At 37.2% G+C, this 27,749-nt stretch overlaps 4 protein-coding genes across 4 annotated transcripts in view; 2 read left to right on the forward strand and 2 right to left on the reverse strand.

Moving 5' to 3' along the window:
- Positions 1-4,341, reverse strand: part of LOC131792793 (T-complex protein 1 subunit theta-like) — a 9,681-nt gene extending 5,340 nt beyond the window's left edge. The window contains exons 1-9 of the mRNA XM_059110198.2: positions 4,184-4,341; positions 3,594-3,684; positions 3,148-3,227; positions 2,621-2,677; positions 2,151-2,225; positions 1,489-1,558; positions 639-721; positions 285-330; positions 73-134 (exon numbers count right to left, since the gene is read on the reverse strand). Coding sequence (XP_058966181.2) covers positions 73-134; positions 285-330; positions 639-721; positions 1,489-1,558; positions 2,151-2,225; positions 2,621-2,677; positions 3,148-3,227; positions 3,594-3,684; positions 4,184-4,240 — 621 coding nt within the window. The 5' untranslated portion in view covers positions 4,241-4,341. The remainder of the gene's footprint in view (positions 1-72; positions 135-284; positions 331-638; positions 722-1,488; positions 1,559-2,150; positions 2,226-2,620; positions 2,678-3,147; positions 3,228-3,593; positions 3,685-4,183) is intronic.
- A 2,002-nt stretch (positions 4,342-6,343) lies between these two features.
- LOC131792794 (headcase protein homolog) lies at positions 6,344-9,448 on the forward strand. The gene has a single exon (XM_059110199.2). The coding sequence runs from the start codon at positions 6,476-6,478 to the stop codon at positions 7,781-7,783; it is 1,308 nt and encodes a 435-aa protein (XP_058966182.2). The 5' UTR covers positions 6,344-6,475; the 3' UTR covers positions 7,784-9,448.
- An 862-nt stretch (positions 9,449-10,310) lies between these two features.
- On the reverse strand, positions 10,311-16,651 carry LOC131792795 (synapse-associated protein 1-like). Its single transcript, XM_059110200.2, has 12 exons — positions 16,356-16,651; positions 15,152-15,234; positions 14,581-14,647; positions 14,194-14,267; positions 13,841-13,980; positions 13,047-13,135; positions 12,764-12,826; positions 12,373-12,425; positions 12,162-12,255; positions 11,911-12,015; positions 11,752-11,804; positions 10,311-11,209 (listed from the first exon to the last, which is right to left on the reverse strand). The coding sequence occupies exons 1-12, from the start codon at positions 16,549-16,551 to the stop codon at positions 11,129-11,131; spliced, it is 1,098 nt and encodes a 365-aa protein (XP_058966183.2). The 5' UTR covers positions 16,552-16,651; the 3' UTR covers positions 10,311-11,128.
- A 125-nt stretch (positions 16,652-16,776) lies between these two features.
- On the forward strand, positions 16,777-27,311 carry LOC131792785 (PC3-like endoprotease variant B). The gene is made up of 14 exons (XM_059110187.2): positions 16,777-17,479; positions 18,171-18,275; positions 18,591-18,680; positions 19,159-19,267; positions 19,929-19,966; positions 20,496-20,569; positions 21,101-21,189; positions 21,779-21,951; positions 22,406-22,627; positions 22,974-23,074; positions 23,548-23,769; positions 24,410-24,657; positions 24,745-24,944; positions 25,572-27,311. The coding sequence occupies exons 1-14, from the start codon at positions 17,234-17,236 to the stop codon at positions 26,292-26,294; spliced, it is 2,640 nt and encodes an 879-aa protein (XP_058966170.2). The 5' UTR covers positions 16,777-17,233; the 3' UTR covers positions 26,295-27,311.
- Positions 27,312-27,749: the final 438 nt, after the last annotated feature.

The raw sequence follows: 27,749 nt of genomic DNA on the forward strand, positions 1-27,749 counted from the left end.
AAAAATAAATTGTCAAACAATTATTTAAATTTGTCAGGATCATAGAGCATCCATAAGACTTATGAATCTTACCAAAATTTTTGCCACTCTCACATTATCCACATTAAAAGGAGTTTTCTCTGGTAATACAGAGACTAGAAGGAAGAAAAGAAGAAAATCAGAAATAAACATTGGAGGTCAAGATACACACACTGTCTATGTTTAGCACAGGCCATATCTTGTATATACATACAGAAAATCAGCTGTAAGATACCAAGATAATGATTATAATTACAATCACCTACCACATGCTTCTGTGATAATTTTTGCCAAGAAATCTTCATTTCCATACTGAGAAAAGAGAGAGTATTGGTGAGAGTCAAGATCATCCAATGACTTTCAGATAAAAATGCCTTCATTAATACAGGGGTTTCAATAACTTTTTCCAAAAGCAGCTGCTGACAATGTAATAGGCAGCTGTGCTCAGAAGGTGAAACCCAAACATGAGAGCCTCCTTACAGACTAAATAGACAGCGGTAAGAGGTCTATAGGCTCCAGTAGACTGCTGGTAATCAGCTTTGATTGAATGGTTTGAACTGTTCCCGGTCTTGACCTCAGCAAGCACAGTATAATTTGGAATTTTTTTGACCAACTCATACCTGTTTACTTCCCACTGCAGTTTTGAGAGCTTTGATGACTTCCTCTTTATCCCTCATATCGGATAAACCCGAGCAACTCAGTTCTACAGAAGAATAAATTCCTCATAAACCTGCTCCTACTTTATTATAGGAATTTGCCTTGTACCAGTTGGGGTTCAAATATGTTATTAACAAGGAATTTTTCAAACCGGTTACATTTTTACTTTCTTTAATTTCAGTTTAAGATCAGGAATGAGAAATGAGAAAATAAAAATAAAACTGATTTGAAATCAAGTAAAAAAAAAATTGAAACAAACTCAACCACTACAGAGGTGTAAGAAAATGGAAATAAGATCTCACTAGTTATAAAACTGGATAACAGTACACAGTGAGTGGATCAATTTTTCATAGCTACACGAACATAGGAGAATGCAGCTTACATTGCCATATACTGTGTACTGGCATTGACTCTTGCTTCTTCGTGGCAGGAGTTTTGTCAAAAGCTTTTGCCTATTTTGCAAAGCTCAGATGTTTAATTCAAAAGGTAATGAAGCCTTCCCCATAAGGAAATGCATTCTTCACTGAAAAGCATATTTTAAGTTCAAGCTAATATCATCATCCATCAGAAGATTTTAACCAAAAATGGCATAAAACTATCAATTTTACCAGGTCATGGAATCTCCAGGGCAAACGGAAAAAGGGACACCCAAACAGCGCTTAGCAGCAAGATTTTCAGGCTGAGATGAAGAAGTGGGGCTGCACATGGACCCAAAAGGCTAGCCCAGAACAAGATGGAGAGGGAAATTGTTAAGGGCCATCCTCCATGAAGAGCTAAGGGCATAACTGATAACTATAAAATTATTAATAATACCTGGTAATATCTCTAAAGCCTTTTTACAAGCCTTTTCATAGCCTCCAATCACCTCAGGAGGAGAGAGACCCTACAGAGACCAAAACAAATTTGAACCATGTTGTATCTGAAACATCACTGTGACACTTCACCTAAACAATCACATTTGGCAATTTTCTGAATAATTCCAAATTAAAGTTAATCAAAATAATAATGAAGTGTTGCTAAATGTTGGTGTTGGAAATTATTTCATGGCTTAATGCATTACTATACTGTTATTAGTAAAAATTTGTGACCCCTGAATTTCTACTTCTCAAAACATTAAGGTTTGATTATTTAGACAAAGTTTACAGCCATTGTTTAACAAAACTGTGTCCTACACAATCCTCGATTAGGCTAAACCTTTAATCTGAACATTTAGTTTTGTTAACAGTGTCAAGAGGGCAGAAAGCTAACAGTCGGAGATTTACTTGCCTAATTCAACCCTCTTATAGAGAAAGCCTGTGGCCCTCTAATTTTGAAAACCACAGTGGTTTGGGTTAGACCTCACATAAATAACCAGCACTAAGTTGCTTAGTAAGCAAATTCGGCAAACAAAAGTGTCCCTAAGGCAGCTACAGATTTTCCAACTTTCAAATTATACCAGTAGCTACTTAACAGGCAAAATTCAAGACAATCATTACCATTCTCAGGAGCTCTTCTGCAGCATCAAGAAGAGCACCAGCAAAGACTAACACAAAGTTTGTTCCATCTCCAACCTAAACATATAGCCATAGAACAAAAAGGGAGATAACAAGTTTTCACAGAAATTTGGCTAAAATCACAGACAACCTAGAAGATATGTTACAATGAACCTCCTTTTTATCATCATAGGACAGCAAGCTTGTTACCAAATAAACAGAGATTTGAGAGGCAGTCCCTAAACTATTGCATCTTATACAAGTTTATTGTAATTATGCCCAGGAAAGCAATGGCCTAAGAGTTGTATCTCCAAGAGCACACCTAGAGAACTTTTTTCAAGAACACCACAGCAATGATATCAGTTAAATGGAACAACTTCAATCCAAGCCTTTGGCAATTGAGAACCCCTACCAAAATTTTTCCAATTTTAGCACTGCATGCCTTCCTCTGCTTTAAACTCAATTCTTATTACCTCCTGTTCTTGCATCTGTGAAGCTAGAACTAACATCTTTGCTGCTGGATGTTGAACCTGGAGAAAAATTGAACCATCAACATACACAAAGACTGTACTTATTACAGGATTGATTATCAGGACTCCATTTAAATGTTCTCTGTGTTTGTCTACATAATGTGTGTCTAAAAATGGGGGGTGTTCAATGCTGACAGGCCTTCCTTATACAAGTTTCCACTTTGTTTTCAAGAACAGAAGCAAAAATAAACAATATGAGGTACTTTAAAATTCAAAACAGATAAAAATCTAGTCCACAAGGTGGTCACCACACCAGAACTTTTGGTCCCCAGCAAAAAAGTGTTTGTTGCAGTGGCACCTGTATCAGGGTCCAATCTTAAGCCCTGGTCTGCTACCTGTTTGTTGACATTTCAAAGTTAATGAGTTCACTTAGAATTCTTGTTTGTTTGTTTGTTTGTTTGTTTGTTTAGGGCCTGATCAAGAAGTGCCAACTCAAAATCTTTAATTTCAATGATTCTTTCATACTTTACCTCCAATTCTTTTATTATTGTAGCAGCATCATTTGTCACAAATAGTTTTTCCAAATGATTCACAACCATTTTATTCATACCTTGGAAGAAAATTGCAGAAGGATTACTTTCAATAATTAATCTAAAAACCAGAGTACCTGATGAGATAACATTTGTAATTAACACTTTAACCCCTGAGAGTGACCAGCATCTAACTTCTTGCAGCAGCAGCGCCCCTGAACCATACATGAGGGTCATGAGAATAAAGGGAATGATCACCACATAACGCTCACCTACCTAACACTACCTTGACTAAATTTTTAGGTCTTCAAGTGAGGATATCATTTATGCCCTACAAGATTACTCTGGAATTTGACTGATTGCCAAGTTAGCATGGTAAGGCATTTTGGGTATTAATTTGTATCTTATCACTAATCAGTCTTAGCTATCAAAGACATCACACTTACCATTAGGTCCTAATGACGATCTTGTTATCTGGGTGAACTGGCGGCAGGCTGTAATGTTTCTGAAAACTGCTTCATCAAGACCTGAGTAATGCTGAAAATTTATTTGAAACCTTTTTAGTGAGGAGATACATACTATTTAATAGTCTTTACACATGTGTGTGGCACAATTTGAGGTAAATCAGAGCTGGGAACCTTGGTTCTCCGGACGGAGGCCTAAGCAACCTTACGATTCCAATAGGAGAGGAGCTTTACTTGTGCATGTACAGGAACGTACGACTTTCTAAAATAATCATTTGCGACGTCAGTCTATCGGGTCGAGCGCTTCAAATTTAATTCGATGATTTAGCAAAAACAAATTATAGAGACTCGTAAAAAGAAGTAAAGAGCTTGATGACTATGAAGCGTTTCGAGAAAAACTACAATTTCCTCGAAGTCGAAAATTTGACAAATCCTGTGGCACGTGCCAACCGGCTCTGCCATTCAATTGGGTACAGATCCCTCATAAATTGAATTTTTAACCAAAAATGCTGCAACGTAGATGTAGCAATGAAAAATAGCTTTGCTTCTAACTATCATAAAACTAGAAATACCTTTGCTCCTTCCTTGAGCATGTGTTGGAACATCGTTTTTGGTACTGGGAGCGCCATGTTGAAAGTTTCTTCTTGCCTCTCTGCGTAACGCGAAAAGGATCCTGGGTAATAATAGTGCCAGGCTCTCGCTTCCAAAAAAAAAACTTCAGTAACGTTGGTAACACGCTGCGCGCTGAAACACAGGCAGCCCAAGCACCAGCTGTGAGATCATCAAGTCCTTCTCTTATGAATAGTAAACCGAGAAATGGATAACTCGCTAAAATGGCCTCTTTTCAACATAGTAAGCGGTCAAAAAACGAGCACTCTGAAAGCAAGGTGAGGTATTTATTGAGAATTTGACTGTGTTTTTACTTCCTAAAAGCAGTCGTAAATATTCCCATACAAACCCTAATATTTTCGCCAAGACTCCTTATTTCGCAGGATGATCAGTTAGCTTGAGCTTGGGCGGTCTGTGGCTAGAATAACTTCCGCACTTTCTTACAAACTTTGTATAACCGTCAGTTACGGAGAAAAACAATCGGAATAAAACACCGTGATTTTGAGCAGCTGACATCAGGGGAAAATAAGGCCATTTTCATCTTTCATTTGCTTTAGGTGGCTTTACTGAACCTCTCATAAACAATCAAAAGCCCTGTTTTTCACTCGCAGATTTACAAAGATTTATAATCATTAACTAGAGGGTAATCACACGGTATAACCGTCCCAAGATGACCTAAGCACATGAAGGTGAAAGTTGCCACATTGAGCATTTGTCAGTAAACGAAGTGGTACCGTGTGAACATTTTTCTTTCTCTAAGGAATCATGAATATGAAAAAAAACATTTTGTTTCCCTCGCGCGGTTGAGCGCGGTAGGCCAGACTCGACCAGAAACTCCGTAATAATGTCTTAACGATTTTTCTTCCGCTCATCGCTAAAAAGATTAATATAAAATTCTTAATTACGAAAATTTGCCTTTAGAGAAATATGGAATAAAGCCTGAAGTACAGGCAACAAAGTGGAAGGATTGGCATGTCGTGTTATCAATCACAAATGGAGGTTTTAATTATTCAATCACAAAATTCTTCCTCTTCGTTTGGTTGGCTATAACTTTCAGTTCTCCTTTACTTTTTAGGGTCAGTTGTTTCCGTTGTCTCGAGATAAGACGTTTTCAAAATATATACTAGCTTGATATTCCAGTGCTGTCAGAAAATGAGAAATGGGCGAGTGTATTGAATAATTAATTCGCGTCGATGTAAAATTTTAACCACAAAGGAAAATAATGATGTCCCTGACACGGTCAGTTAGCTCGAAGGAAAGACAATTTTTATGAATCGATAAGAAGGGATATTATCAACCTCATTAATGAAGTTAAGAGTCTACGGAATTGAATTTTTTTTTTACGATTGTTCATAAAAATTTTAAAAAAATGTGGTACGAGAGTTGTTGCAAAAAACATTCATATTCATCAAAATAAATAAATTGAACGTAAAATACAATATAGAACTAAATGAAAAGGGGTCAAATTTCCATTTGAAAAACATTCAAGAAAATCATTATTGTTTCAGAGGTGATTCAAGATATATTTTGGGGTTACTGGGTGACGAATAGAATTATATCAGAGCCGAGCAGAAAGAATAAAAAGGAAAGAAAAAATCCCAAATAAGAAAAGCACCTGTCTTTTTTCAAAGTGCGATAAGATAAAGGATGCAACAGGTGGTAGCTCAGTTTTAGCTCGTTTCTTCAGTGTTTCATCATTAGGGCAATCATCCGGAATAAAACAATCCTTCGGTCTATTGTTCTAAAATGCGGTTGCTGCAACAAATATATTTTGATCTGCTTGATTACATGGTTCTTTCAACCTTCGAGCTGGTGTCATGAAAAAATACCAAGCTGATTTATTTTCCGTTTTTTTTCTTGACGAGTAGAAGTTGAAATAAAAAGTTGATTTTTTTCCATGAATGGAGAAATAAATCAGGATCTTCGAAATTAAGTAGCCACGAGCCGGCGGTTTTATTGAGTAGTCAGAGATGAACAAAGGCTTGCATGAAATTACGTGACGTGTCACTTACCCTTTTCTCGTTGCGCGACTCTTCATCCGGGAGACTTCGTCACCCATTGAAATGAACAAAAGGAGCTAACCTGATGCGTGTCAGGTGGTCACACAAGCCCCACCCCTTGTCACGACATGCAATGTAAATAGGGCTAATCTGCGCTGTACATTAGGAAACACTTTGCATGTTGGAAAAGGACGTGGAAGTTGGTTATAAAGGGAACTGATCTCATTGTTTTTGGGTGGGAACTGAGTTATCAATATGCCTCACTCGAAAGCGCAAAAACAGAAAGTTCGAGTTAGCATGAGCGAAGACACTTGTTCCGACCACGAGGAGGTGGAAAGAGAACATTTCATCGCGTGTTGTCTGCCAAAAGGATGTCCTTTAAAAACTTCAGTCGATTTGCCGACCTCGGTTCGGGTTATTTGCAACAACGACGCTTGCCGACAGAGCGGCTATATGCATAGTGAGTGTTTTGACGACTTCGAGGAAGAAATTCTAGCGTATTTACGAGGAACAGGTCGAGCACGTAGCTGGTCGGAGAAGCAGAGACGCCAAAACATATGGACAAAGAAAGGCTATGACTTGGCTTACAAGTGCTGCGCTTGCCAATGCGGAAAAGGGCATTTGCGAAAGGACCTTGAATTTGTGCCTCCGAAGCCCGAAGAAGTAGGAGAACTTCAACTACAACACCAGACAAAAGGCAAAAGAAAGAAGAAGAAGAATAATGAGAAACCTTCGGTGAACGTCGTTTCAACGTCGAGTCGTCCTCGTAGAAGCTCTCAGTCGTCAAACTGTAGCCAGTTATCGGAATCGCCACCGGAGCGATCGCCGATTTCACCGCAGCCGAAAACACCAACGAAGAAGACAAGAGCAAATTCGCATGAAAATACTTACCACTTCTTCGGCGAGGCGTTCAATCATGGCGCCAATCATTCGAACACACTTTCTTCGCACGCGAACGTATTGAGTACCTTTTTGAAAAGAGCAGATTTTAGCTCGTTTCAAGGCGTTTTACCCAGGCACAAAGTCAACCCTTATCACATTAAAATGGAAGACGAGATGAACGACGAAGCGCGTCATTTTGTCCTATCGAATTTGTCGTCTCGCATGACGTGCACTGCGAGCTGCGTGCTCTGTTGTCGGGAGCTACCAGTTTTCGACAGATATCCACTTATCGACGGAACATTTTTCCTGACACCGAGACAACTCAACTCGAGCTGCGTAGACGTGTCACAGAACGGTAAAGCGCAGTACCTCTCTGCTGTGTGTCTGCACTGTTTGGAAGGTATTCCCAATCGTGTTAAGTGTAAACTTTGCAACACAGAGTGGGATGGATCCTCTCATCAGCTGGGCACCATGTACTGTTACGATATATTTGCTGCATCTCCATGTTGTCAGCAGAGAGTGGCCTGTCATTCTTGTGGAAAACCTGTTGTGGATCTAAGCGAGGGCAAGAAATTCTTCTGGGAGTACTCACAGGCAATGAAGTGCCCCCATTGTGGAGTGTCAGGTTTTCATTGTATAAAGGCTATATCGTACTACGAACCACCGGATCCAATACGGTAGTCAGAAATGTGTACAATTGTTACAATTAAACACCGTGTTGCGAACAAACCGGATTATTTGATGTTGTGAGTGGCCATGGATTAGGTGTGGCTATGGTCTTCAATAATAAAAAAGCAGCACCCATCCTTGAATGAGTAAAGAAGCAAATACATTGTGAGTTTGATGATTAACTCTCATACTCGGAAATAGCAATTGACATCTGTTTATTTCAAAAGAACAATGGTTTATCATTCCTGTATTGTTGTATTGATGCCAAATTGTGAGGAATGAGGAAGTACATCATTACGGCTCATAAATGCTTGGTGCATTTTTAAAAATGTTTTCACAGAGTACAATGCAGAACTAAGTCAACCATACTTGACAGTAGGCAGGCAGAACTGTCTGTATCACCCTTCCCTGGGTGAAATGTGTCTAATGCGCAGAAGCTGTCAGTTTGTTCTTCAGGCTATTACTTCTAACAATGCTTTATGCTGAGAACTAATTTAAGTGAAGCTGCTTTCTCCCTAGCTCATTAGAGAATTCCATTTAGAATCTTGGCAAAAAATTGCCAGAATTCTACACAATTATTACAATCATGGAAAGGGTGGCATACGGTCAAAGTTTCATGTATTCTTCCTGCAAGCCTGAAATTGGAGGTGTTATAGTTTCAGGGATAAGCATTGATGCAAGTAATGAATGAAAGAGAATAATATTTTAAAAATTGTGTGGTAAAAAATACCAAATGCTATTTTTAAGTTAAGCTCATGTAACAACTTCCAATTCAAGTTCACCTTTCACCCAAATGAGAGACAGAAATACATGATTGAAATTACAAGTGTATGCTAAATGCACTGTCCAATCTGTGTTAGTTGACTATAGTAGGCCAGTGATATAAGCACCACAACATCAACTGTTTTCTTCCCAGCCTTTCTTTTATTGCTCACCAATCTCATCTGCTCTCATGTATGAAAGAAGTTCCAAAGGATCAGCTGATATTAAGACTATTAAAATCCTCAGTCTGGCAGACAAAAGTATATAAAAGTGGTGTCCAGTTCAAAAAATCCTAAAACAGTGACATGAAAAAGCCTGTTGAAATTTGTACTACAAATCACACATTTTAATGAGAAAAAATTTCTTACATTTCAACTTTAGAGTGCTTGATGCAAGAGACTTTTAATCAGATCTTTATTCATGTTCAAAATTATTTTGAGTAAATCAAAGTGTAATTTAAATTGTTCAGATGCCAAGGTAGCATTAGGTTTCTCCTTAAAGAGATTTTATGGAACCCTACATGGTAAGTCAGGTGATGCAAGCATAATCAATATGTGTTTCTTCAACTTTTAAAAACAACCATATGAAAACCATGAGGCCTTGGAACTAGGCAACATAAGACTTGACTTCCTTTGATCGTATAGCCTTTGTTTCTTGTTCTTAAATAACATCAAAAATACTCACTGTAATATCTTGTTTATTATCTACTGATAGTCTGTCGTTTTTACTGCAGAAGGATTTTGGAAGAGCACCACACACCATACGCTTTTCAGTCATTGTACTTAAACACCTCATTGTCGGGTGAAGATTGCAAAATTGAACTAATGTATATGTGTATGTGTGTATTTGTTATAAATATTGTAATAACCATTCAAAAAATATTCATGCATGAATTAAAACCTTGCATTACATTGACACTGATCTCAAGTGTTAAGGAAGAGTTTTAGTTTATCAACCAATGACTGTGAAACCAGTTTAATGTGGACCCTGTATTGATGTTTTAAAAACCTTACATCAGTATGCAACTTCTCAATACTGTTCTCTGTACCTTTCTTTTAGTTCTTACAAGGAGAATCTGTCTAACAACCAAGTTCTTCTTGGTTTGCAATCATTTCCTTTATTCACATGACCTTGATGTTTGATCCAAGGCTTATTTTAATGGAAAAATAAGATGCAAGTTACTCTTAAGGGTCAAAGGGTTACCCATAAGCAAACACTTGCTATCAGACGGAAACTACACCAGATTCTATATTGCTGGTATTTGAACCTCTAACATCTGTAAAAGGAATGGTGGAGAACTGTCAACTCATTACACACAAACATCAGTATGCATATTGTTCATACAGTTCTCCATATATTTCTTGCAGTATTGACATAAACAATTTGTTAAACTGTTAAGAGCTTAGGTTGATTATTTTAAGCCTTACATCCCTAAGAGTGACTAGCATCTAATTTTGCCACCAACATCACCCCTGGATGACATGTAAGGGTCAGTTGAATAATGGAAAAGATCACTAACTAAAGAAACTATTGATTATTAGACAAATTTTTTTTGTCAGCACCTTAGGAAATGTACAGAGAACAGCATGGAGAATATGACGATCTTCATACTGTAGGTGGAATTAAGGCCATTTTAAAAAAAAAGCTCATCTTTCAAGTTTCACAAAATGCATCACATTTTGTCCAACCAAGACCAGCTTTCCCTTTGCAGTGATATTTCCTAACATTGCATATCCCAATCCTTAGCTATTTAAGAAAGCAAGAAAAACCAGTACTGTCAAAGAAACCAATGACCTTTTTATTCAACTTCAAAATTAGAGATGAATATCACAATATAGAATATGTTACCTTATGGATCTTTACACTGATTGTTTTTAGTTTTAGAGGCTGAGTGTTTTTAATCTTAGCAGCTGACCACTTTTTGAGTGTTTTGATTGGACGAACTACACAAAGGCTTATGCTAAAGGTGCGAGAGGAATTGCAAAGAGCTCTGCTTTTCATTTGCGAGACTCTGCTGCCTTGAGTTTCTACTAGTTATACAGAATTTTGTGCAATGTGCTTGGCAGCCAAAAGTACAAGTTTGACACTAGGTTTCTAACTAATAACAAAAGAAATAAACAAAATCTGTGATACACCAAAATACTGCAGATTATTGCATTTTTGCACAATTCACCACTTAATAGTTTGACCAATACAAGCTCCCCTGCCCCTTTACCACAAAATTATGCAATATATATATATTTTTTCAAAACTTCCACAAAACGTTCTGACTCACTTTTAAAATATCCCACAATTTAATCAGCATTGATGTAAAATTATCTTCTCACTCACTGCAATTTATCATCACATACAGCTGCATTTCTACATCACACAAAAGCATAAGTTACAGACATAAATTGAACTTAATGGAAAAACCTCACCTGATAACAAGGCTGCATGATCATGCCATAACATAAGCAAAACATATTGAGTCTACAGAACTCAGCACATTCCCCTCTAAACCTGTCTGAAATGTTTAAATTATTTTGCTTCATATATTTAGTGAATAAATTAAAGCAAGTTTTCCGAAAGTAAGGGATCAGTTGACAAGTGCCTTCATACATTTTCTTCCTCCAGCATGTCTTCAATTTCTTTTTCCCACTCAGCACTATCCTCATTGTCAACAACTTCAAAATCCTACAAATAACAACAATAAAAACAAAACAAAAACAGAAAAAAATAAGATATAAAACAATAAAGAGATACTGGTAGGTTTTAAAAGCCACAACTGTCAATCAATGTGTGTCATATAGTTTCTTGACAATGAAAAATTAGGTGGCGTATGAAAAGTGGGGGTCCTATGTTTTGTGCACTTCACTTCCAGAGTTCTGTGCAGTGCACTAACATCAATTTTTTCACTTCTTTTGGTTTTTGCTTGCCTAAGGCTGACAGACTTTACCAAAAAGGAGAGACCACTTGTAGTCTAAAAAATTGAGAGACAGGAAAACTTTACAACATAATGCAGTAAGAAATCATCCACAGCAACTAAGGATAACAAAAACACTAACCCTAAACCTGACAGTAGTTTACAAAGCAATATGGTTGCCCACTGCAGCATACATGTACTCTTCCAAATGAACCCCAAAAAATTGTTTGGGAAGGAAGGTTGCATATCAGAAATTACAGTCTCAACCTCTTTACTGACATAAACTACTGGTTTCACTTAAAAAGGTTTTCACCTGTAACTCTGCTTGAAGCTCCTTTTCCCATTCTGGAATATCCTCTTGAGTTTCTGAGAAAAACATGACAGACTCAATAAACTTTTCATCCTAGACAAAATTTACATTTCTTTGAACCATAGTATACATCCTATGAATAAAAAAAAGTAGGCAACTTACCAGGGGTCGCTGGTTTTGTTCCTTCTGTTGGATTTAATTGATTGTTTTGATCTCCTTCTGGTTTCTTTTCCATTCCAATTTGCCGCAAGTCATCATGACTGAGTTCTACATGTAGAAAACACCAATTCTTATAACATGCACGAGGCTAACAGAAATTTATTACTATCAATTAAAAAATGATTTTAGAGAGAGAGAGACAAGGGACAAAAGAGAATGCTTAATCATAGAGAAATGAGAATTCTATGAAGTACCTTGTTCTGTTTGTGCAAAGGAATCACTGATGAATTCATTTTGTACAGAGTGCTCATCTGAAATTGGCTCAGAGAAGTCTTCTTCTGGGGTATTCTGTTTTAAAAAATAACTGCATCACTCACACCATAGAGATGCAGAAGCTTCAATTTTTCAAGTAAAAGTCAACACAAGTGAACAATCAAAGGGAAAGTTGTGGAATACAAGACTTACAGGTGTTTCTACATTCTTTCTGGGCACATTGACAGCACCACTTTGACTTGATTCTGCAAAGTTTATGAGACAATAACTGTTTGAGAGGATATTAATGATTACAGGATTAGCCTATATATGCTGAAAAACAATTTACCAACTTAAAGATGAAAGCAGTCTACAAGCTAAGCTTACATTTGTGTAGATGTATATAAGATAACTGGAACACAGTGTTTCAAATTGATCAAAACTCAAGGGCTCCAAAAGAGGCCAGAGTTTAAAATACAGTTTAGTTCGGATTTAGTTATTAATTGCCATCAAAGCTTTTCACCAATTTTAAAGTTCTGAGTTCCCCGGTAAGTGCAGATACAAACCTAATACTTGGAAAAAAAAAATCATTATCAAAACTAACCAGTATCAGACTTTGTTTCTGATGTTGCATTTTGCCTGTCACTGCCATTAGAGCCCCCACCACCTGCCACAAGAGAAACGATACTGAAAAATTAGAAAAATGACAACTTCATTCACAGAAATATTACCAGTCAGATGAACAGAGGGATTTGTAGCAAATTATTTCCATCTTAAAAATTTAGTACCACAACATAGTGATTCATGTAAAAGCAAGAAGGTTCATATTTAACAAACTATTATTAGTTGTATTATTATTATTATTATTATCGACATTGTAACTTTACCGGCAGCAGCCAATGATGTAAGCTGTGTTGACTGCTTTATAAGTGAAACTCTGTAAAAGTAATTTCTCCAAAATCTCTCCTCTGAAATTCTGTATAAAAAAAGGGAAAAGAAAGATTTAAATTATATGAAGTATGTTTAGAGTTCTCTTTAATGAATCTACTATGAATCAGGTTACCTTTATGTTAAACATTTCCTTCTAAAAGGTCTAAAAGATTCCTTACTTTTTCAAACAAAATTAAAAAGGAACATTGGGGCTGTTCAGGGCTATACTCGGACTGCCCCTGTAGCCTCTAGCTTGTTTTTCTTGGACAACTAAGGAATCATAGTTTTTCGATAAAAAGCATATGCTGGGTACCCTAGATTTCACAATTTCAGAGTACTGGGCTCCCAGAGAACAGCCCTGCAGTGTTTGTACAACTGTTCAAGTGCTCATGTTGTATGGGTACATGTAAGTGAAAGTGAATTCGTATTAAAATGATTTTGAACTTGTAATTTGTTTTTTCCTTTGTTCTTGATAATTGATCATTCCTTGATAATTTTTGAGCAAAGAGAAATACAAATCAAACTTGGGCTACTTTGAAATTATTTTGGACTGATTTTGATTTAAATCAAGAGTGTATATGCACACAATTATTTGAGTCAAGAATGAGAACCTCAAAAGAGGACAGTTTGACCATGACATTTTGGTTGTAAAATAAACAATGAGATTGTAAAATAAGGAAACAAAATTTTGTCATATTAGGGTGGTGATTGTATTTACAAGACAAAGGTAGTGAAGTGTGCACATACTCACTTTTTAGGTACAAGTTGAAATCTCATTTTACTAAGATTTTTGTCCTCTTGCAAAGTTGCCAAAGCAACAGGATACATCGAGTCACTTTCAAAGTGGAATGGAACACCAGATGGAGGATCTCGCAAAAAGTTTCTTTCATCCTCGAAAGTGAAAATAGTGATTCAAAATAACACCACCACTAACACATTCTACTTAATTCCCTGAGCAGCTTATCTTACTCAATCCTATTGATCATTTTATGCAAAAACTAGTAAGTAAAATGTTTAATACATACAATGTAACAAAGTTAATTTATCAAATATAGAACAATGAAACAGGAAAGCATCGTTAAATATGCATTGCTAGTGACTCACTGTTGAAAGGGCTAAGATTTGATTTTTCATGGTCTCCTCTTCATTGTAGCCTACCCATGGAGGAACTGCAGTCTCTAAAAATTATTAGTTGAAACAAAGTGTTTTTTTAGAGGCATCAAGACATTTATTCTAGTAACTATTGTTGTTGTACTTCTTAATGATCTTTTTGCAAATCACATATTCATAATGTTACACAATGTACCTTTCTGCCTGTAGATAACAAATTTATCATCTTGTATTGATAATTAATATCTCTCACTCACTTGCTTTGCTCTTGAAGTTAAGTTCAATCAACATGGAGCTATTTAATAATTATAATCTATTTCTTTACAATACCCTGCAGGCTTCTACTTAGTATTTAAATTTCTAGTTTTCCCCAGTCTTTACCTCTTCTCTTACAATTCTTTTCCTTCACAAATTCATCTTGTTGCTTCTTGAAATCTCCAATTATTGACTGCAAACAAATAAAATTTGGAAGTTATCTTCTGATGGACTTTAAATAACTGTCATAAAAATATATTTATCATACCAACTGCAATATTTAATAAGGATTTCCAGCCCTGAGAAAAGCCGTTACTGCACACCATAAATTTTCTTGTCTGTTTGATATTGTCAATCAGTTCCTGACTCGTCAATCAGCCTTTCATGCCACTCTGTCAGGTTCACGAATGAATGGCAAAGTGTTCACCATTCTCGATCCAAGGCCTACGGCGTTTATATAACAAAAACAAAATTATACATGGTTGCTTGTAGATATGGGATTTCTCTTCTTGTATTCAACTTCCATATCTATGCTTACCCATGTATTAATTTGCTGTGCAAGTGTCGGCATTGTAGACTAACACAGTAACATGTTGATCAACAGTACTTTTTTTCCAACAAACTAATGCAGATGAATGTTTGGGAATTATCAATAACTTCTTTACTAATAAAAAGAAATTAGGCAAGTCACACAAACCTGTTTCTCAACAGTTTCTTTAACAGAGTCCTTCACTTTATAAGCTGTACTAGTGGCAACACTAGCAAAACTGAAAAGAAAGCCTTAAAAAAAGAAACATTTGTTAGTTTGATTACAAACATGTAGTCCTTAGCTTTCTTTCTTCTTTTTCTTAGCCATTTCCAAGAAGAATCTCAAGCATTTCTAATGCCAAATTTCCCTTATATTATATTCCCACATTGGACTTGTGTTAGGCTGTTATTCGATTTTTTTAATCATTCTGATGATTACAGACCAAATTGGACTCCACTCAGCCATATTACCATAATAGCAGATAATTAAGGGCATGATTCAAACCCTGTCTAAAGGCCACCACTACTGTTGAGAAGACACTTATATCGAGATATATAATCTTATCATACATTTTGGTGTATAATATCGCTGGGTATTTTTACATAGTTGTGCTGTATTTTAATGAGCCCACAAGGTGGGTCAAAATATAAACAACAATTAAAAAATACTCAGTGATACTACACTCCAAAATGTCTAATTTGCTATTTATTATCCAACTGCTTTGCTTTACATGCATCTCAGAGAAAAGCAAATTAAATATAAAAGCAGTTTGTGACAGGTAGTAAGTGTGTGACAGTATAAAATAAACCAACTGTCCAAATCGTTTTTCAATAGCAGGATATTTTTTGCCTGATTTGTCTTAGTGCAGTTGGATATTAAGTGGCACTACTGTAACTGTCTAGATAACCTGATAGATCGCCAGTGTTAATTTTGTTACCATGCCCTGTACTGGGGAGTAGCAACAGTCTTAGTGTTTTTATACTATGGAAACTAAGATGAGCTGCAGCAGAAGTGGAATTTTAACCTGAAACCTAAAAGCTATTAAGATTCACTAAGCTATATTTACACAGTGTAGGTTGTTTATCAAACAGCTAACTTGTACTTAAATTAAGCATTAAATAAGGTAATTTTATCAAAAAGTAAAATTTAGCTAAAAAATTCTTAATTCCTGTATCTTCTGACTCAATTTCCCTCTTACAAATACCTTGAATTAGGCAGTTTAAATGATATATTCAACCAACTTAGTTTTTAAAAAACGAAAAACTCGAACGCTTTTGTTTGCATATATACACCCTTATAATCATCATCAACTAATTGAGCTGCGACCTTGAAAAGCAAAATTAAAGTTCGTACTACAATTACAAATACTTACTTCCTACATTTTTAGCTACGTCCTTTGCATAATCAAGCTCGGACCCTTTTCTTTCTGATTCGTTTGTTGAGACGTCGGGTTTAGAATCATCAGAGCTCTCAACATTTGTTTTCGGCTCTCCTTCCACGGGTTTCTCGCTCGTATCACCACCACCTTCGCTTTTTGGAGGCTCCAAAGAGGACCACCAGCTAAACATACTTTTATCTTGATTTTTAACAAACCTATTTCTCTTAGAAGAATACAAACATAGCCTTTTCGTCTATCTTTATCGCCATAATGTTTTCTCGTGACGTCAAATTCCCAATACATATGAGCATGCAATGCTTTGCCAGCTGATTCATTGTAGACTGTATGCGCTCAGCTGTTTTCAAGATGGCGGGCGGTTTTGAAAATATTATTTTGATTTTCTTTAATCTCGAGTTTTCAAAAATTTTCAAAACACACGATACGAGTTTTTTGTGAGAAATATTCAGAGAGAAGATCCCGAAATCATTTGGACGGTGCTATGAGATAACAAGTTTTAACACGAAGGTTAAGGTCACCTCTGATCTGAGTGAACTTGTATTGTGTGAGAATCGACAGACTCGGACGACAGAACTTAGAAAATGTTTTCGTCAAGATCTATCTCGTTTTCAGTCAATGTGTTTCAGGGATATGTTTTATGTCTTTCCTTGCGAAAATCGACCGCAAGAGACCATAAAAGTCGTGTGGAACGAAAGAATAAACCCACCTGTCAGAGCGAGAAATTCATCAGGGTTTTACCAGGGTATACCTGCCGACGTTTGTCAACATAAATGATTTAATTGCTTTGTCATCCATGGGTAAATTCCTTTTCGAATGCCTCCACGAGAGCGATCGCCGTTTACTGGAACGAAAATATGGGAAATGGGCCTTTTTTCTTGACAAGAGCGTACTTGGCGTTAGTAACAATTTCAAGTGGTTACTGGGGGTCGTGGGGAAGACCGCAGTTTAGCGCTAGTTGGAACAATACGAGAGATTGGAAGAGAGAATTGGCCGATAAGGAAGGTTATTTTACCAACACTTGGGCCGTGGAAATCGACCCTGCAGAAGAACACGTAGTCGCAGCGATTGCGAAAAGACATGGTTTTTCAGTTATAGGAAAGGTTAGTTAAAGTTAATTGGAAGAAAGACTGTGGAATTATTTGTAACAATATTTGCCTGGATGAAGTTAGAACGCAGTTAATATTATGAATTATCCAAACAACACATGGTGGCCGACATGGTTGAGTAAAATCCGTTTTTCTTGTGCATGGGATGTACTTTCATTTTACACCTACCAGAGAAGTGGATTTAAAAAAGAAAACTTAAAGTCGCCTTATATTTGCCATTATCACGAGTATTGAATTTCTAAGTACTTTCAAGAGAGATACATTGTCTCATTATACAGACCAATTTTTCAAAAAATGTGGCCATTCCCTTTGGTTAAAATGTGAAAAGGCAATACTGGTGTAAAACTGATGATATTTTCTGATCCCTAAATAAATTCCTTGAAGTTTTTATGTGTAAAATATATGATGCTATCTTTAAAACAGTGAATTGACTTGTGTCAATATTTCATTATAGAAACCAGCTAGAAGACCTAATTTATTGGCACATGTCTTGCCAGGCTTTAAAAGCATCTGCCTGCATGCATACTGCCAAATCTTTGAATGTTTTTAAATGTTTTAAATATGTATATAGAAATAATAGTGAAATTAATTTAGATCTTCAAAAACCCTATCTTTCTTATTTGAAAGATTAGTCAAGTTTTGGTGTTCCACATGTGGCTCTTAAATGAGAATGCATTATTTTTAGATTGGAGATCTTCCTGGTCATTATCATCTTAGACATGATGAAGTGGATGAACTTAATAAAGAGCACAACAGAGACAAAACTGATAGATTATTACTTGAGAAAGAGGTTAGTCTCAGAACAAAAGAGTGAGTCAAATCACAAATGTTTGATCTTCTGATTTGAGCAATGACAAGAGTATTAACTGTATTTTTGTGAGCACATTTCTCAATATTTTATTTTACTTTTATGTTAAATTTTAACATCAGCAAGACTTAGAATTTCTTAGGCACCTTTAGCTTGTGGAGGATTGTATGATAGGGGTTGTATTTTCATAGAATAAGTACAATGTCCCAAAAACATCACTGGTGAAAAGGTTGGATGTAACCTATGATCGATATGTATGGAGAAATGCAACATGACATCCAATTGTATCTAAACCAGGTAAAGTGGGCAGAACAGCAAAAGATTCTTCACAGAGTTAAACGTGATGGAATACCTACAGATCCGAAGTTTAGAGAAATGTGGTATTTGGTAAGATGAGTATGTTTTACAATTAATATGTGAGGTAGTTGAGGTACCTGAACCTGTAATGAAAAAAAGTACAACAGCATAGGGTTGTATGGACAGTGAATACCTTAGATATCACAGGTCCTCAGTGCTATGTCCATCCCACCCCAAGAAATTAAACTTTTCTCGTGGTTAACTATCTGGATCCAGGAATGTTAACCCTGAGGTATGAGCCCACACAGAGAGATATGTTTACAGTGAATTTAAAAAGGAGCCATGGAGAGGAGATGAGAGCAGCAGAAAGTAGAAGACTTGATGCTCCTATGTTCCCCAGAAATCTTTCTCACCAAGCTATTTTGAAAAAAAAAAAAACCAAAAGGCTGATCTAGTGGTGCATCATGAACACAAGCACTGAGCAGCATCTCTTGTTAACAGTTAGCTTCACCTTTGTTAGCTATTTTAATTCAAGGCTATGATTAATGAATGATGATATTTTTATCAGCTCAATGAAGGTCAGACAGGAGGACCTGTTGGAGTGGATATTAATGTCCTTCCAGTCTGGAGGAAAGGCTATACAGGCAAAGGAATTGTGGTGTCTATTTTAGATGATGGTGGGTACTGGATTATGACTGAAATGATTCACGAAAAAAAGTCATAAGTGACTTCCTATTGATTATAAGATTCTCCTTTCAGATTTTCACTTTTTCCTTGTAAAACAGAGGGAGAAGTTGATGATGATCACGTTTTATTCTGCACACTCCTTTAGTTATCCACTCCAAATATCTATTCATAGTACAGATTTAAAGTCTGAAAAAGGGGAATCTTTAACCCATTTACTGCCAACATGTAACTTTTCCTGCCAGTTTCAGTTACATAACACTATCTTGAAAACAAAATTGGATGTTCAGACAACAAACTTAGATGTTGATGAAATTTTCCTTGATGTGTTAGAGCTTGAAGGGGGAGTTACTCAAAGAGTTCTGTTGTATCAACTTTGGCAGTTGATGAATTTTCATCACAACTGAGGACTTATACTTATGGCAGTTGATCATTATATGCCTAGCAATTATGTGAACAGTACACTAACTAGAGTGTATAATTATAATGTCATGACAAAATTTACTTAAAGCCATTGAATAGTGGCTTTCTTGCCATAAAGTCCTCTGCAGTCATTTTCTTTTCTACCATGATAGTCAATCTCTATTCATGTGGAAGATGCTAATTTTTTTCATCTAGTTCCTAGACTCTAATATTTTAATTTTATTTTTTAAGGTGTTGATCATACTCACCCAGATTTGGCAGCAAATTATGTAAGTTATCATTTTTAACGTAGTTGTATTTCATGTAAATTTAAGATAGACAATGATTGTACAGGTGCAGTACTTCAGATGGATGGCATGATGTGAAAAAAAGATACAAAACATTCTTATCACCCATTGTTCAAAATATTTAAGGTAGTTCTGAACCATTTATCACATTTTTAAGTAAAGAGAAAACATTATTGTGACAAAATCATTAATTTTAAAATAAACAAATCATTAAAAAATGACAGAAAAATTTTTAATCTGTTAAAAACTGAAACATGTAAGCAAAATTGAAAGCTCAAGGTGTTTGAAAATTTGTATAGTTTTTTTATGGTAACCAGACTAAGTTAACTCACAAGTTAATATGGAGTAATAGTGCAGAATTGTTAACTTCAAGGAATCATTATTGATATCTGCTTTGACTTGCCATGAACAGAGTTGTATTGCGTACACTTTTTTTCATTTTTATAAACATTTGACTGACAGGTGTGGTAACTTTCTTCCTTTTGTTCCTCCTTTAATTTGTGAATTGCAGGATCCAAAAGCTAGCCATGATTTCAATGATAATGACGATGACCCTAGACCACGAGATACTGATCCTGACAACTGGTAATAAATCAATGTTAACCATTTAACTCCATGAGTGACCAAGACAGAATTTCTCCTTACAATATCAATACAATATCAACCAGATAAGTGATGAGAATAAAGAAAAATGTCAATTTGGGGATAATTAATTGATCCAATACTAAATTCTCTGAACTAACATTATATGAATTGCATGGTTGACAGTAAGGAGAATTACAAATTTGATGTGGGAGTTAAAGGGTTAACAGTAAACTGATAATCAAATAATAGTGATATTACTCTTAGTGAATGCGATCACGTTACATGAACACTTATCAGGCAGAAATTGCGCGCAGAAATTGCGCACAGAAATTGCACCCAGTGAACGCTTTTTCATGTGGTAAGGTCTTTGCAAGGTGTAAACGAGTATGGTCAAGATTTGAAAGACTTGAAATGATCGGTCCGGATCGAAAACAACGAAAAATTAGAAAAAGAAGGGTCCCAATTTTTTATAGTGCTCTAATTGTGCACTCCTTAAAATGTTTTTCCTTCTTTTTATCTCTGAATTTTAAGTCATGGCACCCGATGTGCGGGAGAAGTTGCAGCTTTAGCAAACAACACCATTTGTGGAACGGGGGTCGCGTACCACGCGCATGTAGGAGGTAGGATTATTTTAGAGAAAATAACTTAGATCTGTTTTTGCTATTGTAAAATAAGTGATGTATTTATCTGTGAGCAGCCAACGATTCGGCATAGCGATATCCTCGCATGTCACCAGGGGATTCTTTTCATACATTTTTTTTCTCTAGAAATACATTTTGGTGCAATGTTGGTGGTTGTAACGTTTGTACTTTCGGATTTCGATGGTTGCCAGTATTGAGCCAGAAATTAACAACTTTTTCATTACTGAAAAGGCGCATCATGGATTTATAAGTGTTGCTGTATGAGCTTTTTTTTCCCCTGTGCTTTTGCGTTTCGCTCTGGTCGTCAGAAAAATCCAGAATTTAGTAAGCCTAATAAGCTTCAATTTAATAATAATAATAATAATAGTAATAATGATAATGATAGTAATAGTTATAATAATAAGAATAATAAAATAAAAGCATTTGTTTAGACACGATAAAATTACAGCGTAGCTGATGTGGTTGTGTATTCTAAGTTTGTGAGTGATTTCTCTCAAATCTTGGGACTCAAATCTGCGCAAAACTTATGCATTGTTTGGTATAACAGAGTAATTTTCTATCATTCAAGGCGTTCGCATGTTAGACGGTAAAGCCACTGACGCGTTAGAGGCGAGCTCGCTGGGATTTCAACTTCAATATGTAGACGTATTCAGTAACTGTTGGGGACCAAAGGATGATGGGAAAACTTTCGGGAAGCCGGGTCCTTTGGCGGCTAAGGCGCTAAAGAGAGGAGCTGAAACGGTAATATACGATGAGATATTTCCTGTTTGGTTTTATTGAAAGTAAGTGTAGTAAAAGATGAAATCTGGGCGAATCAACGTGAACTATTCTCTCTGACGAAGAGCTAACACTCAAAAGTTCGGCTTTAGATACTCTTTATGGTGGCCAATTTCCATTATCAACTCAGTTGATAAAACCACATTGTCTTGATTCTATGTGTCTGTGTCTGTCTTTCTGTCTGTCCCTCCATCAGTAATAAAGTATATAAGCCAGCCATCTAGTCAACGAGCAAGTCATTCAGCTAACAATGCATGACACAGAGCTAAATGTTGATTCCCTAACTTTTCTCGCTTCTTATTTTACCTCTTCATCTCTTTGTGCTATATAAGTAGCCCAATAAGTCCGTAATTTCAGTTTTCCCATAATATTATTCAAGATTAGAAGCAACTTACGGAATTCACAATGGCTTTTGTAGGGTCGCGGTGGCAAAGGAAACATTTACGTGTGGGCGACTGGCAATGGAGGTCTTACAGATGATGACTGCAACTGTGATGGCTACACTACCAGTATATACACAGTATCTATCGGCTGTATCGGTGATCATGGCCTCTCTGCTTACTACACTGAGCTGTGCTCATCCACCCTCGCAGTAACATTTAACGGAGGTGCACACAGAGAGCGCGAAGAAAACAAAATGGTAAGCTGACAGCTTTTCATACTTACACTGTAATTTTATGGCAATTCACTGAAGTAAAGTAATATCTATTAGTCTTAAATTTGGGTAAATTGTACTGCTTATCGTCATTTTTCATTAGAGATCAAGTTAAAAATTTACAATTTTTCTTATTGTATGCCTCAAAAGAACGCCCCCCCACAGAATGCAGAGCGCTTGTGAAACATGAATCTACTATATGGCTATTTTCGCTAGCATATAGAGCTTCCAATCGCAAGAAAATCGGAACAAGTTGCAGTTAAGATTTGAGTCACTGTTCCACTTTAGAGGCAAAGTTCGACATCCTTTTTTTTAATTGAACTGTTTACAGATAACTACAGACCTCCATCATCAATGTACAGAACAGTTCAAAGGGACTTCATCTGCCGCCCCTTTAGCAGCAGGAATGATAGCTCTTGTGTTGGAAGCGAAGTAAGCTATTTTTCTAACGCTTTCTTGCAATTACTATCTTCAGCGTCTGCGCTGACATTAGCGAGTAATTCACAGATTTTATCAGACAGTGCACTCTCTAAATTGCTTGTTCACGAAATTGGTTGGATTTTTAACCAATTGACGAAAATGTATTTATCATTAGAGCATTTTTCAATTGAGCGACGAAAGTGACTCAGGATTGCTTTGGTTTGCTTAACTTTGATCTGTGATTGTTCCAGAAAGCTCGCTCCACCTTCTCAACCAATCAGATTCAAAACTAAACGCAATCACGATTTGCTTACTCGCGTTTTCCCGCCTTTCTAATTGGCTAATGATGATGTCAACCCTCGCTCTGATTGGTTGAGATTGTGATTGCTTTGGTTTTGGTTTTCCCAAACTCTAGTAAAAAGTACTCTATTTTTTCATTTCTTTTTTTCATATCTTTTCATACTCTTGATGTAAATCTTTCGCAGTAACAAACTCACCTGGCGGGACATGCAACATATCATCGTCAGAACAGCTAAACTAACGAGTCCTGTGGATGATGGATGGCGGACAAATGGAGCGGGATTTCATTTCAATCACAAGTTTGGTTTTGGTCGCCTGGATGCCGACGCTATGGTAGAAATGGCAAAAACATGGACTTCGGTACCAGCACAGCGGATTTGCACTGGAGCAGCCAGTATAGAAGAAAGGTGACTTACATCACAGTTTCAAAATTTTGCAAAAACTTGACATTCCAGGCTGAAAGACTTTGTTTTGGAATCGTACTGAGTTTTTTGTTAAGATGACGAAAATACCTGAGACTCTTTTTCATCTAGAGGAGCTATTTCTCAATACTTAAGATTAATTTTAAGCGTCAAAAATGTCCTATGAATGTAATGGAGGATGAAAATGGTAACATAGATAAGGCGAAAACCATGGCGATAAGAATGAATCAAAGCGATCAAAATAGAATTGAAGAAAAAGGAAAAAAGAGAAAAAATGAGGGTGGATGCTACAATTTATGAACTGTGGCATTAGCCTTTTTGAAATCCATGTCCCTTGTTCACAAGGTGAAGGGAAAATAGCGCTTTGCATTAAAATTTGTCTAATTTAACTGAAAAAAAAGCAAAGAAAAATTGAAACCACAGGTAAAATTGAACAACAACATATACCGTGCAACTACATCGCTGTGGTCTTGTTGACAGAGTAGCTTCAAAAACCCCTCGACACCACACGCTTTAATCGGGCGTGATTGTGTCTGAAACTTTACAGTCCTGTTGACAGAGTAGCTTCGAATTCCCTCAACACCACATGCTTTAATCAGGCGGTATTGTTTCTTTCACTTTACAGGGATATCCCTTCAGGTGGTGCACTGGAACTGTCCATACCCACTAAAGCATGCGCGGGGACTATTGCCGAGATAAACAAACTTGAACACGTAGTACTTACCATCAGCTTTATTCACCGACGCCGTGGTGACGTCAGCATTCTACTGATGTCACCGTCAGGGACGAAGAATGAAATGCTTTCTACTCGACATTACGACGACTCCAAGGAGGGTCTTGATAACTGGGGCTTTATGACCGTACACTGCTGGGGTAAGTGTTGTCTATAAGATAAAATATTCGCAGTGGTATAAGGCTTGTATAACACTGAGTTTTAAATCAATGTTTAACTCTATACAGGTGAAAATCCTCGCGGTTTCTGGCAGCTTAAGCTCATTGATAATCCGCTGAACGAGATTGGGGACCGTGTGTTGAACGGTTACGGTACGCTACACCTGGACACGAGCAAACAAGATACGGATGTAGAAGATTTGGAGGAACAAGTTATTGACGATCAAACCAAGCAGCAGCAAACTCGCGTTCAGCAGCTGAAGATGCAGGTACTGTGGCGAAAATACGAAAGGTGGTTTTCACCGGATGCTATGTTGTGTTTTTATTTACAGTTACAACCTTTTTACAAATTGTTGTGCTTGAAAGTAATCGTTGTCTTCCCGCGCTTTGTAGTCACCGTTTCCCTGCCCTTTGGCGTCGGTTACGGTTTCGCGCCGTTGATAGTAATCCTTGTTTTCCTGCGCTTAGAAGTAGTCACCACTTACCTGCCTGCACCTGATTGGTTACTGCTTCCCGCGCTTGAAATTAATCCTTGTTATCCCGCGCCAAGCGGAAGTCACCGTTTTCCTGCGCTTGGCGCCGGTTACAGTTTCCCACGCTTAAAAGTAATTATTGTTCTCTTGCCCTTAGAAATAGTCACCGTTTAGCGACCTACACCAAGTCGGTTACAGTTTCTAGGCCCTTAGAAATATTCACTATTTACCTACCTACACCAAGTCGGTTACAGTTTCCAGGCCCTTAGAAATATTCACCGTTTACCTACCCGCACCTAGTCGGTTACAGTTACATATTTGAGGTGGTCAATTTTTTCGCGCTCCTCACACAACCTTTTGCTTATCTGCGTCTGACTCTAATAACAATTGTAGTAACTGTTATTTACTATTTTCTTTGAACAGAACGACCATATTGATTTTCCATATCCCCCGGGAGTTAGACGAAACGAGGTGCGGCACCAGAACAGCTCGGAAATGAGTGAGCAAAGCGTCATAGACGATCTTTATAATCTCACAGAAAGCGATGTGGCTAGCGCCACGGAGTACGTTTACGATCGAAGCCGAATTGCGTACCCCGAGGGATCGGGAAGTGGGGATTTTTCTGGCAGCGACGAGAATTTCTCAGACCCTGGACTTGACTTAAATCCACAAGAATCGGGAAGTGGGCGAGAGCCTAAAGCTTATGTTAGTGAGGGAATTCCCTTGGAAGAAATACCCGACGAGGAAATGGATGCCGAGGATCGAGACCACGTTTCAGACCCCTCAGATTCGAGCGGGACATCCCTGGATGATTTCCCCGATGATGAAGATTTTATCGACGAAGACACTATGGATGAGAACAACGGTTTTAAAGATACTCTCCGAGAAACACCATCTGTACTTAAGAATAAGAAATCTAGAGAGAGAAAGAGGCACTCGAAGACAACCTTTGCCAAGAAAAGTGTTGTAGTGAACAATAATTCCAATACGATAAAGAAAAAGGTCCAAGTTGCGGCTGAGGAAACCGCAACCCAGCGTGTTCAAGTAAACGCGGGCTACGAAAATCCCGAGATTCCATGTCTCGCCAGCGGCTGTTCTGGGGTTCTATTAAAATGGGTGGTCACGTTTTATGGAACTGAAAATTAATCACATTTAGTATAGCGATTTTTATTAATTTATCTGTTTTATAATTCTTTCGAACAGAAACATCACCACCAGGACCCTATACCATCTGGAAGTTTTGCTAAATTTTGATAAACGGCTTGGATAGGGCGTGCCTTCAAATTAGACCCTGAATGATGAATTGGCTGAGCCATGAATTCGATTTAGGAATTTTTTTAAATTGAAAGGCGCTCTTTCACAGAGAGTTTCCTTCTTCAAGCCGATTATCAAAGTTATGAAAACCATTGTTTGCTTTAGGGGGACTCTGCTTCGGAAAAAGAACGTGGTTTTTTACCAATACTTTGCTCTGGTTCACCGCACAGTGAATTGTAGAATATTTTCTGACAAGTTTTGTACTGTGCTAACGAACATACCGCTACCTCATTCACACAAAAGCTAAAACATATGTCAAGACTGTTTTGTTAAACACGGTCTTCAATTTATATCTTTGTAGGAGCCGCTTAAATCGATGTTTGTCGACTTCATATTTTGCACATTTAAAATACAAGTTAGTGACTACCTCCCCTCCTATGGACAATTCAGTTTTTCAGTTCTCTGCGTCTGATTTTCATTTAGTTAAACCCGGTCTTAGAAAGTTTTGCTGGTTTGAATGGGGTAGGAGCCCAAAAGCAATCAAATCAAGTGTAAACTGTAGTACGTTTATTTCACAGAAAAAGCACGCAGTGATTTCATACACATAGGTGTTATCCCCCCCTTAGGAATACAAAACCGTAAACTAAGTGCATCCTTGGCCATGAAGCTCGCTCTAAAACACCCAAGTTCTGTCTCTATTATGCATTAATTCCTGAAATTTTCTCCAATATTTTATCTTTGTGACAAGGAGGACTTAGCCAGTTCGTGAGATTGGTAGCCCACCTCAATCAGTGTGTAGAGAATACAGTTTTACATGATTGGTTTCCATCTTTTCCATAGTGAATCCACTCCATTCCCTAACCTAGCTGGCAATTTTTTTGCAGTGAGTGTCACATTAAACAAAGTTGTTTTTAAGAGGTGTTGACTCATTTCATATTTGACTAAAGCTCTGGTGTTTAAGATAAGAGAGCAATTTACAAAGGTTACCTCCGAAAGCGGTGAACAAGTGTCGAGTATGGCGTACAACTAGTCGATCGTGAGGTAAGGGGTTGTGCAGTGCCCTTGAACAAGACACTTAAGCTTCGATCCCAATAGAGCAAATCAGCACCAGCGAATTATCAGTATGTATGTATTTGCGATATTTAGACAGTTTGGCCCAGTTCAGCTCAAAGCTGGTTAAAATGGGGTCCTGTGTAAACAATGACAACGCGAGACCACAACGCCAGGAACTACGTTTCCTATTCTTTGCGAGAAGTGCATGGGTTCTTTGACGTCCCCTGCTTACCAGTACCGAGAAGAGACAGGACAAGTTGCCTACGGGTTATCGTCCTTGTTGAAATACTAAGT

This window comes from Pocillopora verrucosa, chromosome 9 (genome assembly GCF_036669915.1).
Source record: "Pocillopora verrucosa isolate sample1 chromosome 9, ASM3666991v2, whole genome shotgun sequence".
In the NCBI taxonomy this organism is placed as follows: domain Eukaryota; kingdom Metazoa; phylum Cnidaria; class Anthozoa; order Scleractinia; family Pocilloporidae; genus Pocillopora; species Pocillopora verrucosa.

Excerpts from the sequence above, each read along its gene's own strand:
- LOC131792795 (XM_059110200.2), bottom strand. The coding sequence starts at position 16,551 with ATGTTTAGCTGGTGGTCCTCTTTGGAGCCTCCAAAAAGCGAAGGTGGT. Across the intron at positions 14,648-15,151 it reads AAGAAACTGTTGAGAAACAG|TCAATAATTGGAGATTTCAA; the intron begins GTTTGTGTGACT and ends ATTTGTTTGCAG. Across the intron at positions 12,016-12,161 it reads CTTTGCACAAACAGAACAAG|AACTCAGTCATGATGACTTG; the intron begins GTACTTCATAGA and ends TTCTACATGTAG.
- LOC131792794 (XM_059110199.2), top strand. The coding sequence starts at position 6,476 with ATGCCTCACTCGAAAGCGCAAAAACAGAAAGTTCGAGTTAGCATGAGC.
- LOC131792785 (XM_059110187.2), top strand. The coding sequence starts at position 17,234 with ATGGGAAATGGGCCTTTTTTCTTGACAAGAGCGTACTTGGCGTTAGTA. Across the intron at positions 18,681-19,158 it reads TTAGAGAAATGTGGTATTTG|CTCAATGAAGGTCAGACAGG; the intron begins GTAAGATGAGTA and ends TATTTTTATCAG. Across the intron at positions 23,770-24,409 it reads GCAGCCAGTATAGAAGAAAG|GGATATCCCTTCAGGTGGTG; the intron begins GTGACTTACATC and ends TTCACTTTACAG.